The following is a 17,021-nucleotide window of genomic DNA, read 5'->3' as shown; positions in this document are numbered from 1 at the left end:
TGACTGGTGTCCTTATAAGAAGAGATTAGGACAAAGATACACACAGAAGGAAGATGATGTGAAGACACAGGGAGAAGATGGCCAAGTGCAAGCCAAGGAGACACACTTCAGAAGAAAGGAACCCTACCAACAACTTGATCTTGGACTTCCAGCCTCCAGAACTGTGAGAAAATAGATGTCTGTTGTGTAAGCTGCCCAGCCTGTGGTGGTTTGTTATGGCAGCCCGAGCACAGGAATACACCTAGAGCAGAGCCCGGGCAGTGTTGGGAGTCCCACGGGCCCTGCTCCCAGTTGGCTATGGCTGATTTCAGTGCTGTTCTGCACAAGCCATATAACATGCACTCTTGTTACACAGCAGCACAAGGAGGACAAAATGCACCAAAATCTCAAGTCGGTTTGTTTGCACGTTCATCCACTAAGGACTCGTATGGTCTAGCTCAGGGCTAAGTTTACAGTTCGCCTTAGCAGAACCTCAGTATTATCTGAGACAGGCCTGGGAGTGAGTTTTATAGATCTGGACACTGCATATTCCACAGCCCTTCCCCAGTGGATGACAGTGTATGGATTTTTTTTTCCTACGAGTGGGAATGATGTGGGGCGTCTTCCCAAACTAGGCAGGGCTGCAGCCAAACCATATGGACCTTTGGGCAAATTTGAAAATGGCAGTTCCTCTGGGCCAACACAGCACTGAGGGAGCATGGCTTGGCACGCAGATAGCATCTTTGTGCAAATTAGAAAAAGGTCCCCCTGCCTCAAGGAGGTACAGCTTTATGCCAACGCACATGAGCTGGAAGTTGAAGCCAAGCTGGATTTCAGCCTCACCTAGGCTCTTGGGCAAGTGACTATGTGCAGTGTAAAATATACACAACCACATGTGGCAGCCCTTTACAGTGTGCTTGTGTTTTCTAGTCCAGGTGGTCCATATAAACTGTCTGACCCTCCTAACATGGGCATAAATCTCGACAGTATAGCTAAAGAATTGGCCCAGAACAAAATATATCTGTCAGAAAAAGTACATATGAAAGATGCATTATGAACATCTACCTGATCTTCTAGCTTTTTCTGTAAACGCTGGACCCTGTAAGTAAGCTGAATGTTGAGCACGAATCGTCGGATATTCTGGAATCTGCGTCTGGCCAGCCACGCCCGTGCATATTTCTGAAGGATCACAGCCTTGTGCTCCTCCAGCATCTTTAAAACAAGATTTTGTGAAATGCAGACTGGATCTCCACTGTTTCTCTCATCGACTCCTCCAATGTTGAGAGATGCGACTACTAAAACATTCCCACAGCGTAAAACATGAATTTCTTGTAATGAACCCGCACAGCCCTATTATCCCTAGACTTCGGAAACAGTAACCAAGTCCTACCTGCAGCAGACATGCATGAACAGACTGTCGCATACCAGAGCTCTCTGCTCCACATCATGCAAAGAAACTCTCTCATTACTATTGGTGAGAAATAACATGAGCCCTGAGAAACCCACGTCCCAAGAAAGCACGTGGTCTCAGGCGCACCTTTCGATACCTCCTCCTGGCCAGGAATCCTCGGGTGTAGGCCTGGACGGTGATGGTGGCCACACGAATCAGCTGGTACAAGTTGCGAACAAGATATCCACGACAGTACTTCTGAATGATTATGGCGGCCCACGCTTCTTTCAAGGCTGTTGCGGTGACAGCTTTCCTTGGTTAAAAAGAATGTAGAGTAAATCTGTTATCCACAGAGCACCGACTTCTACAACAGACTGACAAGCTGGTGCAGCCCTTTTCACTCAGGAATATTCAAACGTTTTGCAAATCCACACATTAAACTCTGCAAGTGGCTTATTCTAGCGCCTACTCAAGATCAGTCATCCTCTCCTCTTCACCCTGCTCTGAACGAGGATCCAGGCACGAGGAACCACATGTGAACTTTCACACTCTTCGTATCAGGCTGATCAGTCCGTCACTCATGCACCCAGAGACCTTGATCAGAAAACTGTGCTTTGGCACTGCATGTGCTCTTGTGGGAAATTACGCTGCGGGCTCTGGATCGGGGGTTGGCAAACTACGGCCTGGGGCCAAATCTGCAGTCCTCCACATGTTACAGTCGAGTTTTATCGGAACACAGCCACACCGACTATTTACATATTGCCCATGGCTGACTTCATGCTTCCATGGCAGAGTTGAACAGTTGTGAGAGAAACTGCACGGCCCAAAAAGCCCAAAGTATTTGGCCCTTACAGAAAGTTTGCTGACTCCTATCTAAAGGACTGGAAGTGAAGACAAAGTTCTTACCTTCAGAGTTTGCAACCTCATGGAAGAGACAGACTGACAAATGGCCAAGAGAGATAAGAGGAAAAAGAAAATGACTACTAAGAGAGCTGTAAGAGAGATCTTACAGAACTATCATTCTGCTTGGGAAGGGCTGACACGGGAGCCAGCCCTTGACGGAAAGGGATTTCTTTAGACAACGAAGGTTAGAAAAGGAATCTCAAGCTGCAGGACCAGAGAAGGCATGGAGGTCTAGTAGTGTCTGAAACACTCAGAAAAGAAGAATGTCTGGAATTGCTAGACTATAAGATACATGGAGAAAATTAGCAGTCAGTGAGGTTAGAAAAATAGATGGGGACCATTTGTTATTCAAAAAATATATTTATTGGGGGCCAGCCCAATGGCATAGTGGTTAAGTTCAGCACGCTCTGCTGCAGTGGGCTGAGGTTTGCAGGTTTGGATCCCAGGCGTGGACCTACTCCACTAGTCAGCCATGCTATGGCAGCGACCCTCATATAAAGTGGAGGAAGACTGGCAACAGATGTAAGCTCAAGGCTAATCATCCTCAGCAAAAAACATATATATATATATTTATTGAACACCTACTACGTGATAGCCACTGTGCTGTGTTCTAGGTATGGATGCAACAGGAACCAGACAAGTATAGCCCCTGTCCTCACAGAATGTCCATTCTTATGAGGGCATCTAGGCCATGGGGGCCTTGAACACCATCCATGTCAGAGACTGAGTGCTCTTCTGCTGGAAGCAGGGGCCCCTGGAGGCAGTATAGGCAGGAGCAGGGCAGTGGCTCCATCAGGCCCCACTTTAGGAAGATGGGAGAGAAAGGCACAGGTGGAGGGCTGTGCTGTAAGACTGCAAGGCACGAGATGATGAAGACCTCACTCAGGGTAGGGGTACGGGAATGGAGGAACAGGACAGACACAAAAGGCAAGGGAGGGTAGAATTGTCGTGGTAATTCCCAAACGGAAAGGGAGGATGAATCTGGGGAAGAGGATAACTCGAGTTTCCTCCCCTGTAGACTGCTGCTATTAACTGATCCAGGGGCACGGGAGGGGAGCCTGGCTGCGCGTGCACGTAAGACGGTCACCTGGGGCAGGTGGGTGAAACGGCAAGTCCATTTGGGTTGTGCTGAACTGAAGGCTGCAGTGCATCAACCACAGGGAGAAGCCCAGATGCTGCTGGAGGCCAGGCCTCAAGCTCGGGAAGAGGTCAGGCTCAGTGGCACAGCCTGATCCTTAAACACCTGCCTTCTCAACTACCCTCACAGCCTGCCAAGGAGGGAGGCAGGGTGGACACACAGAAGCACACAATGCTATCCAGAAAGGATGCCTGTCTCACTGGCCAGCCTGCCACGGCCTCTTGGAAGCACTCAAGGAGGGGTAGGAGGGGCGAGGCTGGTGGAACTGCCCTCCACTCAGCCATGCCCTAGGGGCCAATGCGGTAGCCCCACCCGGGGGCTCTGTGTTTGCTGGCGGGGCCTTGCCATGGATCCCCTCAGGTATTATGTCCCATCCCCGCCACCCCCGCCATATGCACGTAAGCTCATCAGCGGCTATTCACGGCGTCCTTACTCAGGGGCTTCACTAGGACTCTGATCATCTCAGGCATTTTCAATTCCCATAGACAAGGGGCCCAGTGCCTCTCCCCGGTCTCACTGGGAATCTGACCTTCTTTAGCAACACCTTGATGGGGGCTTCCTCTCCTCAGGGTCCTGGTTGTCACCTCTGCCACATGGTGACAACAGGCAGAGTCAGCACTATCTGCCCCTGAAGACACCCTTCTCACCTCAAGGCTCATGGCCACCTTGGGGACCCACACACACATCTGTACCCCAGGTCCCAGGAGAAAGGCCCTTTGTCCTTGACAGGCCCCTCCCCATGGAGGTAAGGGGCGAAGAAAGCTCTACAATTCCACACTCTTCCTTGGTTCCCACATACCTCACGGTCTGCTGACCCCGGAAGTACCGCTGGATTATCAGGGCAGCTTGTTTCTCTCGGAGGAATTTTTTTCTCTGGAGCCAGCCACGAATGTGCTTTTGTATCATGACACAACTCTGCCTCAGTTTATCCAATCGGAGTTTCTCTAAATAAGCCACTTGTCCCGCTCTGAAGAAAATTTTGGTTTTACCAAACTGGTACTGATTAGAATCCTGGAAACGAAAAAGGATATAATCAGAAACAAAATCTTTCAGATTTTCTACAGTATTTGGAAAAGATATTTAGAGGTTCAAACATGCCAAAAACATGGTTATTTTGACATATCTGTTCTTTGGCACAAAGCAGAAAAATTCTGATTGTGATCCAGAAGTTTGTATTTTAACTTGTCTGTTTAAAGCCACTTTTGGGAGAAAGAAGTGGACTTGAGGCTGAGATGTCCACCTGTGGGGTGAGCAGCGGGTGTATATTCTTGGAGATTCTCAGCCTTTCCTATGTGGTTTGCACAAAAGAGCAGAGGCACCTGGAAAGGCTTGGTTTCTGTCTTCATTTTGGCTTCTCTTCACCACCCCCTTTCCTGGCCATCGAAACTCTTTCTCTACCTCTTTTCTATCATAATCCATGGCTTCAGCAATAACTCAAATCCACACTGGGAACCGTGTCTGGAAGACCCCTGGCTTACTGTCCCTCTAGTTGACTGTGTAACATTAGCCAGGCCCAGGGAAGCTCCCTAGATTGTGGGGAAACTGAGCAGGACAGGAGGATACTGGGGGAGGCCAGGGTTCGGATGTGGGTCCCTAAAGGAGACTCCTGCTGCCAGGAGATGACGCCCCACGAGTGTGCCTACTCTGATCTCCTGAGCACGTAAATGCTGGGGCACGCTGCCATTCTTCTTAGGCATTCGTGACAACTGCGGTCCTGAGACAGAGGCAAAGATGAGGAAATGCATCTGGGAGACGAGCTGCTCAGGAAGAGCCCGTGATTCCAGGGGATGAGGATGACTGACCTGGATGAGCCTGTGTAAAACCACTTTGCACACCTCCTTCTTATCACCGAACGAAAGCTCCTGCTTGGTCATGAGGATACCGTAGCGACTGTAGAACTCGATGTACGTCCACCTGGAAAGTCAAACCAGGAGCTAAGGAGGTGTGCTGGAGAGGAAGTGTGTCATGTCTGTGGACCCCCCCAGACCTGCTACTGTTGGTGGGGTAGGGGTGGGATCTGTTCCAGGCATGGTGGCCCTGACCTTTGACCCATCTCCCTCCCAGGACACCTCCTAAACCTCACCCAGAGCACACCTGTCTGCACCCTGACTGTTTTTGTTAACGCTCCACTCCAGCCACTGTCTTCTTCCTCCCCCTCCAGCTCCCTTTCCCAGAGGCGCCGGGGAGGCAGCAGGCACCCTCACTGGCAGCAGAGATGGGTGATGGGGTGATGGGGTGGTGGTGACGGCGGCCTCTGTCCTGCACACTGCCTATTTATCACCCTCTTCTCGCCTTCCCACAGCACAGTGGGAGAAATCTTAGGGGCATTTTACAAAAGTATCTGACCAAAAACATCGCAGCTGTTCCCTTGGTTCTTAGCGTGGACCTGAAGTTGGACACTATTCCCCGAAAACAAAGACTGACCACATACCTGGAAGGGTAGCTCTGTGCACTGATGCGAATTGTTTCCAAAACACCACAGGCTCGCAGCTGCTGAACAATTCTTTTGGAGTCAAACCTTAAAGTAGATGAGTTTCTACAGTCACATGTTGCTTAAGGATGGGGACACGTTCTGAGAAAGGCACCGTTAGGAGATTTCGTCGTTGTGTGAACATCATAGAGGGGACTTAGACAACCCTAGATGGTAGTGCCTACTACACACCTAGGCTCTATGGTACTAATCTGCTGGGACCACCATTGTATATGTGGCCTGTCACTGACCAAAACGTCATTACGCAGCATATGACTGTAATGCGTTAAGCCATTGTAATTGATAAACATGCCCCTAAACAGTGTGCAGACTTGCCCAGACTGTGAGCTCCTAGAGGCAGGATCCACCTCTGTAATTCCCATGCCAGGCACCCAGCAAATACTTAATAAGGATCTGTTGGATGTCAAAGGAAGACAGTACCTCTGAGACAGTTCAGAAAGCTATACAGAGAATCCAGAGACTAGGAGAAGGCCTGTAGGGGTCTGGCCCTTGTGTTGAGCTTCAAATGACAACAGAGAGGAAGAAATGTTCAAGCTTACCTCGTCCAAGCACCCATTTGATGCCTGAGTTCCCGTTACAAGACATCCAACAGGAGGTCCTCTGGCTTAGGTCTGACCCCCTGGTGACCCATAGACACGTTCACCACCTCCATGGACAGCGTGTCCCCCTTAGCCTCCTCTTAGCTTGAGTCAGCTAAGAGAGACTGTAACTTCCACTCAAGGATCTGGGACCTTTTCCTTGGGGCCCTAGGGAACAAGTCTAATGTCTCGTGTCATGTTTTAGGGTTAAACTTCTGACCCCTCCACAGCCTTTCTCCTACGAACACATACAAATTCTTATAACCAAGGAAAAGGTCCTGGCTTTCTCAGTTGCATAAGCATCAGTTGCAGACTATTCTTTCTAGTCTAGCTCCTTTGCTGATCCTGGAGACGAGGTGGCTTAGCCAGAGGGGTTGTGCTAACATTGTATGCAAAGGGCAGAATTATGATGAGACACTTAAAAACCCAGAAACAGTCGGTGGTTACCAGGGAAAAGGGGGGGTGGGGGGAGGGCACAAAGGGGGAAGTGGTGTACCCACAACATGACTAACAAAAATGTACAACTGAAATCTCACAAGGTTGTAATCTATCATAACATTAATAAAAAAAAAAACAAACCCAGAAACAGTAAAGTTCAAGATAATTATAAGCAAATTCTCCAACATCATGACAGAAACAGCTTCCTCCATGTTTCCCTCCCTGGTGCTTAAGGACACTTACTCAAAGGGTAACTTCTCATCATTTGGCTTGATGCATCGAACGTAGTGGGGCGTGGTTGCACTGAGGGTCTCCATGAGCAAGTACAGAGAGCTGCGGAACTAGGGGACAAGGTTAGAGAACAAAGCTGTGCTGAAAGTTAATGCTCAGATCAAGGCGGACAAAAAAAGGTCCAACCTTGGTAAGCTACTCAAGAAGAGGAAAATTTGACTTGACGCATAAATATCTGTTACGAAAGCTTTTAGTCCATGACTGTGTTTATCAGCATGTCCTACTGTTCTGGGCGGACCACAGCTCTGTCCAAGAATCCCAGATAGCAGAGAACTTAGTGAATCATGTTATCGTCCAAACATGCGGTTTGCTCAGGTGTGTGTGGCCTTAGAGGTTGAGGGACAATGACAATGAACCAGGGCTTTTCTCTGCATTTTATTTATGTCAGATTGGAAGCAGCTCAGTACCTGTGTGCAGGCCTGGAATGGTCCTCCTAGGGCCTGGCTCCCTGGGGGGCGGGCCCTCAGCCCCTCCCTTGCCCTCAGACCCTTTCTCGGTACCTTGCTCCCCACTGTGCTCCGGAAGTGCTTGCTGTTTGGTTTGATGACTTGCCTTGCAGATTTCACTGTGATTGCTGAACCGAAAGGGGAAGAAGGAACTGGATTTTCTATGAAAAAGTTGGCGCAGAGATGAAACTGGAAGGAACAGAGAGGGTTTCAGTGTCAAGTATTCACCCGCAGCCGTCAGCTGGTACAAGCCAAGTAAATGGGCACGACAACCCCCTCTAAACTAGGGAGGGCAAAGTAACAATCTTGGCCACATCTCAGTTCCACAAGGGGACTGTCCTCATTCAGGATGACCCGTGGCTTCTTTCCCAGGAACAGGAGCAGAGAGGATGACCATGTGAACGTCTGCATGTGGTATCACTCAAAGTATCAGAAAAGCGGTAAGACTTACTCTTCCTGCCTCTGTGCCTCGGCTCACGTTGTGTCTGCACCTGGAATCTCCTCCCTCCTACCCCACGCTCTCATCCCCACAGATCCGAACCCTTCCCGATATTCAAGGTTCTGTTAAAATATTTTCCATCCTTACTTCCCTTCACTATATTTGCCCTCGTGCCCCAGCAGGAATTAACCCAACTTCCCATGAACTACCTTAATCTTTCATTTGTAACTCTTTTAAGACGCTCATTACTCTCTATCTTGCGTGAATTATTTCTTTAAACGTCTTATTTTCTCTCTTAGAGTGACCCTCATATTTCTTTAAGTCAGACGTTGAGAATCTCCTTCGAGAGAGTCCCTGTGCACTGCATCCTTGTGCACCCCCACGCAATGAGCGGATCTGAAATCCCCGGGCCTCTGACAGCGTTTATGCTTAGTGAGACAGCTATCTGTGCTTAGACACGTCCTGCCTGCACCTGTCAGACTGGAGCCCAGGGGACGCTTGGGGGTGAGTGAACAATTGGTGTATTAAGTCAACTAATTTTGTACACAAGATACAGGCCATTTCCACATTGAATTCTGTATCATAAATCAGTTTTAATAATGGAAGTTGTCATGCCCTGTGATTTATTTATGATCATTAGCAGAAGGGCTCATGCTCATTTGGGGAAATGCCAAAACACTTGAACATTGGTGCTGGCCTGGTGGCACAGTGGTTAAGTTCACACTTTCCACTTCGGCAGCCCAGGGTTCGCGGGTTCGCATCCCATGCACGGACCCACACACTGCTCATCAAGCCATGCTGTGGTGGCATCCCACATACAATATAGAGGAAGACTGTCATAATTTTAGCTCAGGGCCAATCTTCGGAAGATTGGCAATAGATGTTAGCTCAGGGCCAATCTTCCTCACCAAAAAAAAACGCTTGAACATTGACAAAGGACTGGGGATCTCTCATCTTTTAAAAGAAGGAAATTAAACATGATAACCAAATCTTCAAAAAAATGAAGTCTCATGTATGAAATATCCTTATTCTCAAATTTTAATAAGGAAATCTTTAGGGCTGGCCCGGTGGTGCAGCAGTTAAGTGCACATGTTCCGCTTTGGTGGCCTAGGGTTTGCTGGTTCGGATCCCGGGTGCAGACATGGCACCACTTGACAAGCCATGCTGCGGTAGGCATCCCACATACAAAGCAGAGGAAGATGGGCATGGACGTTAGCTCAGGGCCAGTCTTCCTCAGCAAAAAGAGAAGGATTGGCAGCCAATGTTAGCTCAGGGCTAATCTTCCTCAAAAAAAAAAAAAAGAAATGTTTAAAGAGGAAAAGAAAAAGCCAGAAGTTGTTCTTCTGGCGACATTTCATCACACAGAACCATGGGTGTGAGGAGCTCACCACCTCAAGCAGCACTCCCTCCCTGTCGCTCTCCCTTGGTCTTGCTTTGTTTACCCCCTGCACTTAGCATGACCAGTGCCTTCCCCTCTAAGGCACGTCGCCCCCCTGGAATGTGATCTCCATGGAGGCAGGAACTCTGCCTGCCTTGTTCACTGCTGTATGCTCAGAATCTACGACACTGCTTGGTACACGACAGGTGCTGCATAAATATTTGTGATTGAATGCATAAAATGTGACCTGTGGTTCTTTCAATGGTTGTATTAGCTGTCCCTCCTCTGTCATCTGCCCTTTCGATTTCTGATTTTGCATAGAGTGGAGATCTGTATGCTTTCAGAAGCAAGAAACATATTTTAGCCCCAATTCTAAAATACCTGTTATTTGTATGTAGAAGCGACAATTAGCCACTGCAAGATGGTTAATACACACACACACACTTCTTACTCTTTCCTCATACACATCTAGATCCATGTCAAGCACCTAATGAAGAACATCAATTACCCCTCAGGACTTTACAAACCTTGCTTGCTCTCAGGATTTCAACCAGCATGTCATAGACAGTGTCTCTGTTCTTCTCCAGGAAACCTTCACACTGATACTCTACCTACGCATAGAAAGGAATGAATTATTTCCAAAGAGGCAAAAGCAGACAGCATCTAGGTGCCACAAGTTTCTTTTCTTTTTTAAGAAAGATTAATGAAGGGGCTATAACATAAAGACAATATTTCAAAAAGAGATTCATTTCTGTTGATCACAGCAACCCCATTATGGAAAGCTCAGACAGCCGGGGCTAGGTCAGGTGATGGAAAGAGCCCGGCTCGCCCACGCCTGGATTTCCCACTAGCCACGGATCGCTCTGCACCCCGCTGGAAGTTCCCTCTGGCTACCGGTGACCAGTGTTCCCTGCCATGTGTGCAGTTAATACAACGAAACCTGGCTTGGGGCTCACTTTGCCTTTGAACTCACCAGGAGGAGGAAAAAGCTCAGTAACTGTCCATTGGGTTCAAACAGAAACGTTCTCCTAAGTCAGCATTAATGTGGTAGAAAGGAAAGAAACACTGATCAGCGGACCGCAAAGCCACGGAGGGGCACGAAAGCCCTTACGGTCAGTCAGGTTGAGAGTGGGGCGGGGTCTGCACTGCTTAGCTCAGCTTAGAGAATTTAGCTTGGAGGAACTCTCCATGCCGCCCTCTCTGATTCATAAGGCCTCTCGAATCCCTCAAACATCAAGACATCCAATGCAGCTGGTTGAACATGCAAATCTCCGGGTTGTGTATTTTAATACGTGATATATATTCTTCATAAATTAAAAAAACGCATTAAAAATAACATTTTAAAAGTTAACTGTGAGGCTTTTAGGGGTGCTGGGATCTGGAGGCAGAGAGGGTATTCAGGGACCCCTGGGCAGGGACTCCGCTTTGTCCCCCTGGGTAAGAAAGTGTCCTTAATTGGTGCAGAGTTTGGGTTAAGAACCAGGAACCCTGGCTGTGTGTAAACACTCTCTTGTGAACGGAGTACACGGATGATTGTTGTATAAATTCTTCCAGGCTGGCGGTGCAAACCACTAGTATAAACGGGCGAAGGTGTAACAAATCTAGAGCTTTCCCCACCCAGGGAGACCATCTACAGGGACAGTGTCACAGGCGGCTGAGTGCCTCTGCTGGGGGCTCTGGGCACCGAGGGGAGACGTGCTGACCTCCTGCATCTAAGCATAGCTGCCTTGCTTTGAAATGATTTTATTTCCTTGGCTAATTAAAGTGAAAACCTAAGCTGACCTGAGAGTGCGTACGGCGTCTTCCGACACAACACAGTCCATACAAAATGCTGCACTGTCAGCTCTTTTAAGGGGGCCTTCTTGGCAGTGCCAGGTGACGGAATTAAATGCAGAGAGACTATGAATTACAAAGAGGGTCTTGAAGTAAATCCCATTTATGCTTTGTATCAAGTCTGACCCCTCTTTTTTCTTTTTCCCCTTGAGATCCGAACAGTGACATTATAAAGAACAATGACCAGAAAATATAAGGACATAGCATCCTTCATTTCTAATGCATCTTTTCAGGAACTACCTGAAAAACTCTAAGCACTGAAAGGCTATTGTATTTTACAGGATTCTTTCAGCCCGCAAATATTATTACAGCTTTCCAGCTCCTTGTCCCCTCCGTTACTCAGGCATGACCAGCAGACTCTGACCCACAACACTAGCCTCTAGGACAGACAAGTGCAGGCCATTCCCATGATCCCCAGGCCATGGCCAGGCTGCTGGAGTAATACCCATCCAGGCAACGGCATAGAGGGCAGGAGTTTCCTTAGGGAAGGAAACCAACATGAGAACAAATGTTCATGACAGGTGGTTATGGTGATGTTTCTTTTGTTCCTTCTACTTTCTAAGCTTTTGTTAATGTGATTTTCTAAAACAATTTTTTCTTTTTATTAAAGTAACATTTGTTTCATAAAAAAATAGGAGATAAAGAAGGAAATAAAGATTACCTAGAAACCCCATCATCTTAAGTCAACCTATGTTACCAATGTAATAAATATATTATAACTTATAAAAGGAAAACCTCAAAAAAAGATACCGCTTTCAATACAGGAAACAATTTTGCTGTCTTGATTATATCAACTTCATGGAGAAAATAAACTGATTAGATGTTAATGAACTCACATAAATTCAAAATCAGAAATGAAGTCCACTAGCTACAGGTTTATCTTTATAGCAGTATAATAAAAACACATATTTTGTGATAAAAAAATTAAGAACTGTTAACACATGCACACACACAGACAGGTATCCTTCATCAAAGCTACAGGCCAAGTGTGACTTGAATCTGTCCAGGAAACATCTCTGGCTCCGGGGCAGACAGCCCCGCTCCAGACTTCCACAGTACCTTATCAGCAAAGTGCTGGATGATAAAGGATGTATTTGACATTCTGGGTTTTTCAAACAAAGAGTTCTTGTTGACGAAATTATTATACAGCTTTTGAAGCCAGTTTTCATCAGTTCCATGTGGTAACTGGAAGAGAAAAGCAAATCAAATAGCAACTAAGAAACGAGGAAAAGTGCAAATTCTAAGAAACCACGATGAGCTGGCACCTCAGGGGGAGCTGCTCTAGATCCACGGCTCCTTTTTGTCAAAGCAACTCTAGGCATAAACCTGTCCTTGATCTCAACAACCTTTAGAGTGATATTTAAATGGATCTATCAATGCCCTTTTAGCAGAACAAAATGTTATAAACAAAAAGGAAATGGTCGTATAACGACTTAAGAATGAAGAATTTTATTTCCGCAAAATTGGTAGTATTTTAGTCCTTCCTCCCAAAGAAGTCCAAAGGTTCAGGAAAAGGCATGGGTTCCACTACGTGACCATGACTTTATTCTCAGTTGAATGGGGGAGACTGGCACCCGAATGTAGTCCTCTCACCCCACCTCAGGAAAATAGTTTTTCTTTGTTTTACTGCCTAATTAATAACTACCTCCTTGAACTAAGATCTCACCTCCTTGAACTCAGCTAATTGCAAAACCTTGATCCTGGTGATTCTGAAGCTCTCATTTATATTCAGCCTGAACTCTGTGAATCTGATGCCCCGCTTGTCCAAATGACGCCTGCATCGTCTCTGTGATACTGGTCACCTGGGGAATGTCTGTGCAGAGGGGGGACAAATATTTCCTAGAAGCTCCCTTGGCCTCTGCACCCTGCCCCCAGTAGATCGTTCCAGAATGCTTGGCCCTGACGCCTGCCCTTTAATCTTATATCACTGAAGGGGCCAAGGCACAGGAGGCACCAGAAAAAATAATCTGTGAGAAGAAGCATGGAATTCAGAATTCTAGGGAGAAAATGCCAGTAAGTCTTCAACATTATAATTATTTTTTTGGTACAAATAAATCTCTGGAAAAGAAACAAAATGGGGTTTAAAACATCCAAATACAACCTTTAAAACCAAAAATATGAGTACTGTCCTGGGGATTATTTGTTCCTGTGGCCCCATGAGGGACACTGCTAGGCTGACTCACTGTAAAGTTGTTCCTCCCAGAGGGAAATAGGAGGAAGAAAACTCCTAGAGACCTCTTCTCTCAAATCGCGTGACGTTAATTTTTCAGCTAGACCTCCTCATGGGTGGATGACTCATAGAATCAGGAAGTAAAAGAACACTCAGTTCTCGTTCGTCATTAAGTGTGTGGTCCCTTGCTGTTTCCACGTCCACTGTACACACACCCAGGCCAGCCTCAGAAGGCTCCTCCTTGCTGGATGTGACCTAAGAGGTCGTGCATGCTGCCCGAGGGTAGGTGACACACGCTGAGGGTGGAGGTTCACCCGGCCCTCCAGGGTCCCTGCCGTGGGCTGCTGTCCCAGCATTGATACCTAACCAGTTGGTAACATGTCAAGAATTTACATGTAGGTTAAAAAAGATCCACTTTGCAATATGCTCATCTGTTACTACTCAGAAGTTGAAGGAAACAATTATTTTTAAAAGTTACCAAGCATTCTTCATCCAGTAACTCCAAAATGCCCATTTTTGCTTCAATCAGGTCAATTACGGATTGGTTGTCATAAAAATCTATCAGAGTCCAAGGGATATCTTCCTTTATATATTCTTCTTGTTCAAGCTTAAAGACATGCTGGGAATCCAGAAGGTAATACAAAAAGTAGAACAGAGTATTAAAGAGTGCTTCCGAAGAACAGGACATAAGCATTCGGAAAACTTAGATACATGACTGATTTGCAATGTTTACGGAAGACCCTCAGGTACAGGCAACCCCCTCACCCACGACCAATGCTGCTGAGTTCCTACTGGGGGTCTAGCTGGCATCCTCCTACCTGGTCTGAGTGGGTCCGTTCATCAGGTGTGAGGCCTGCGCCAGCCTCTTACCTCCAGCACTCAGGTGGCCCCGGGTCCCTCCCTGCTCACGGGCACTGCTGCTATCCAAGACAGATCAGGCCTCGGTGGCTGGGTGGGAGCTGGCCTGCCCGAGAATGCTGGCTGGGGGCCAGCATGAGAAGCCAACAACTCAGACAGCTTTGTTCACTATAGATCTTTGACTTATGATGAGGTTACGTCCCAATAAACCCATCGTAAGCTAAAAATATCAAGTAAAAAATGCATTTAATACACCTAGCCTACTGAACATCACAGCTTAGCCTAGCCAACCTTAAATGTGCTCAGGGGGCTGGCCCCGTGACCGAGTGGTTAAGTTCGCACACTCTGCTTTGGTGGCCCAGGGTTTCGCTGGTTTGGATCCTGGGTGCGGACATGGCACCGCTGGTCAGGCCATGCTGAGGAGGCGTCCCACATGCCACAACTAGAAGGACCCACAACTAAAACAGACAACTATGTACCAGAGGGATTTGGCGGGAAAAACAGAAAAAAAAAAAAAGAAGATTGGCAACAGTTGTTAGCTCAGGTGCCAATCTTTAAGAAAAAAAACATGCTCAGAACACTTACACTGGCCAACAGCTGGGCAAAATCATCTAACACAAGGCCTATTCTATTATAAAGGGCTGAATATCTCATGTAATTGATTGAATACTATACTCAAAGTGAAAAACAGAATGGCTCTAAGTGTATCGTTGTTGACCCTCAGGATCGCGTGGCTGGCTGGGAGCTGTGGCTCACCGCCACTGTCCAGCGTCACAAGACGGGACCATACTGCATACCGCTAGGCCAGGAAACGATCAGAATGCAAAATTCAATGTACAGTTTCTACCGAATACCCTTCACTCTCACACCATAAGAAAGTCAAAAAATCCTAAGTCGAGCCACTGTAAGCCGGGGACCGTCTGTACTTGTTCAGGCCATAAGGGTACCAGGGAGGCTTTCCCACAGGGCTAGCTCAGGGTCATCCTGGCTGCAGGTGTCAGGAGTGGGAGGGGCAGTGAGGAGAAAGGCTCCCACAGAGGAATACCAAGGGGTAGCCTCAGCGTAATAGGTGGTTGTGAACCGAAGGGCGGTGCTCATACAAGTCAGAGAGTGAGCACAGTGGTGACGGAGGCGAGGACTGCAAAGGACGGCAGAGGGGGGATCATGCAAGACCCTCATGTCCCCTGCCCTCCCCCGCCACCCCGAGAATTCCAGCCCTGCGGCCTTTTCCTAGGGGCAGTGAGGACCCACAGAAGTCATGTGGGACCTGCGTTCTGGAAAGATAACCAGCTTTGGGTGGGGGATGGCCTTGAAGAGGGCAGGACTGGAGGCAGAGAGCCCAGGCAAGACCCGGCCCAGTGTTCTGTGGTGTCTGGACGCCGTGGGGGGTGAAACAGAGGCCCCTGGGGGAAGAAGATGAGCAAGGGCGAAGAGGTTAGGATGAACCCAGGCTCAGGACACTGGGTCAATGGTGGGGGCTTAACCACAGAAAGGAGCATAGAGGATGAGGAAGCCAAGAGGGGAAGATGGCAGGTTTGCTCTGTCACCACTGAGCTCCCTGAGGCCACCCAGGAACAGAGAGCCAGTAGCAGCCCGATTTACGGGACAGGAGGCAGGAGAGAGGCCTCACTATGGCTTTTGTGCTGACATTTTAAGGTATTCCCCCTTCCAGGAGGATCTGCACATTAATAGATACACAATAAAAGAAGAGGAAAAAGGAAGAGGAGGAAGTGAAACAGGAGGAAGATTAGGAGAAAAGAAAAAATGGAATTGCAGTTTCTGATATGCTTTTCTATTTTTTTTTTTTTTTTGAGGAAGATTAGCCCTGAGCTAACTACTGCCAGTCCTCTTCTTTTTGCTGAGGAAGCCTGGCCCTGAGCTAACAACCATGCCCATCTTCCTCTACTTTATCTGTGGGACGCCTACCACAGCATGGTGTGCCAAGCAGTGCCACGTCCGCACCCAGGATCTGAACCAGTGAACACCAGGTCGCCGAGTAGCACAATGTGCGAACTTAACTGCTGCACCACCAGGCCAGCCCCATGCTTTTCTATTTTCTGCTGAAGAAGACTGGCCTTGAGCTAACATCTGTGCCAATCTCCCTCTATTTCGTTTGTGGGTTGCTGTCACAGCATGGCCACTGACAAGCGGTGTAGGTCTGCGCCTTTGATCCAAACCCAGGCTGCCAAAGTGGAGAGCACTGAACTTAACCACTAGGCATGGGGCCGCCCCTGATATGCTATTTTCTAGGAGGCGTCCACCTGTGCTTTATTTTGAGGTTGAAGTGAACATTTGTGCTGGCGAGCAAGCTGGCACTGGAGTCCTGGGAGGGGACAGGATCGACAGGCATGGTTTGACTTCAGGCAAGTCATGCTGCATATCCACTTGAAACAAACCTTGGTTGCAGTTATGAAATGCTAAACTTCCAGAGAGTCCTTGAGAATGCTAACAAAAGAGAAATCTGCAATGGGATGAAATTTAATGCTTATGTGTAGATTAGTTCTGGGGCAAGGAAAAGGAAAGAAAAGAAACCTTTACTGAGTGTGACTCAACGTTAGGTGTTCTCCTCACTACAATATTAGGCGGATACTGTGGACCTGTTCTTAAAATAAAGAAATCGAGACTCTGAGCCGAAGGTCCAGTGAAGGGGGTGGTAGAGCTGAGATTCAAACCCAGGTCAGTTTTGGCA

General features: G+C 47.7%; 1 protein-coding gene across 1 annotated transcript in view; it reads right to left on the bottom strand.

The window, feature by feature from the left end:
- MYO5C (myosin VC) overlaps nucleotides 1–17,021 on the bottom strand; it is a 92,526-nt gene that overhangs the window by 40,087 nt on the left and 35,418 nt on the right. The window contains exons 12-21 of the mRNA XM_014850527.3: nucleotides 13,953–14,093; nucleotides 12,364–12,489; nucleotides 9,999–10,082; nucleotides 7,709–7,843; nucleotides 7,161–7,258; nucleotides 5,842–5,928; nucleotides 5,213–5,324; nucleotides 4,210–4,421; nucleotides 1,517–1,682; nucleotides 1,045–1,191 (exon numbers count right to left, since the gene is read on the bottom strand). Coding sequence (XP_014706013.3) covers nucleotides 1,045–1,191; nucleotides 1,517–1,682; nucleotides 4,210–4,421; nucleotides 5,213–5,324; nucleotides 5,842–5,928; nucleotides 7,161–7,258; nucleotides 7,709–7,843; nucleotides 9,999–10,082; nucleotides 12,364–12,489; nucleotides 13,953–14,093 — 1,308 coding nt within the window. The remainder of the gene's footprint in view (nucleotides 1–1,044; nucleotides 1,192–1,516; nucleotides 1,683–4,209; nucleotides 4,422–5,212; nucleotides 5,325–5,841; nucleotides 5,929–7,160; nucleotides 7,259–7,708; nucleotides 7,844–9,998; nucleotides 10,083–12,363; nucleotides 12,490–13,952; nucleotides 14,094–17,021) is intronic.

This window comes from Equus asinus, chromosome 2 (assembly GCF_041296235.1).
Source record: "Equus asinus isolate D_3611 breed Donkey chromosome 2, EquAss-T2T_v2, whole genome shotgun sequence".
In the NCBI taxonomy this organism is placed as follows: Eukaryota; Metazoa; Chordata; class Mammalia; order Perissodactyla; family Equidae; genus Equus; species Equus asinus.
Note: the sequence above shows the minus strand (reverse complement) of the source record. Positions and strands in the feature narration are given on the sequence as shown.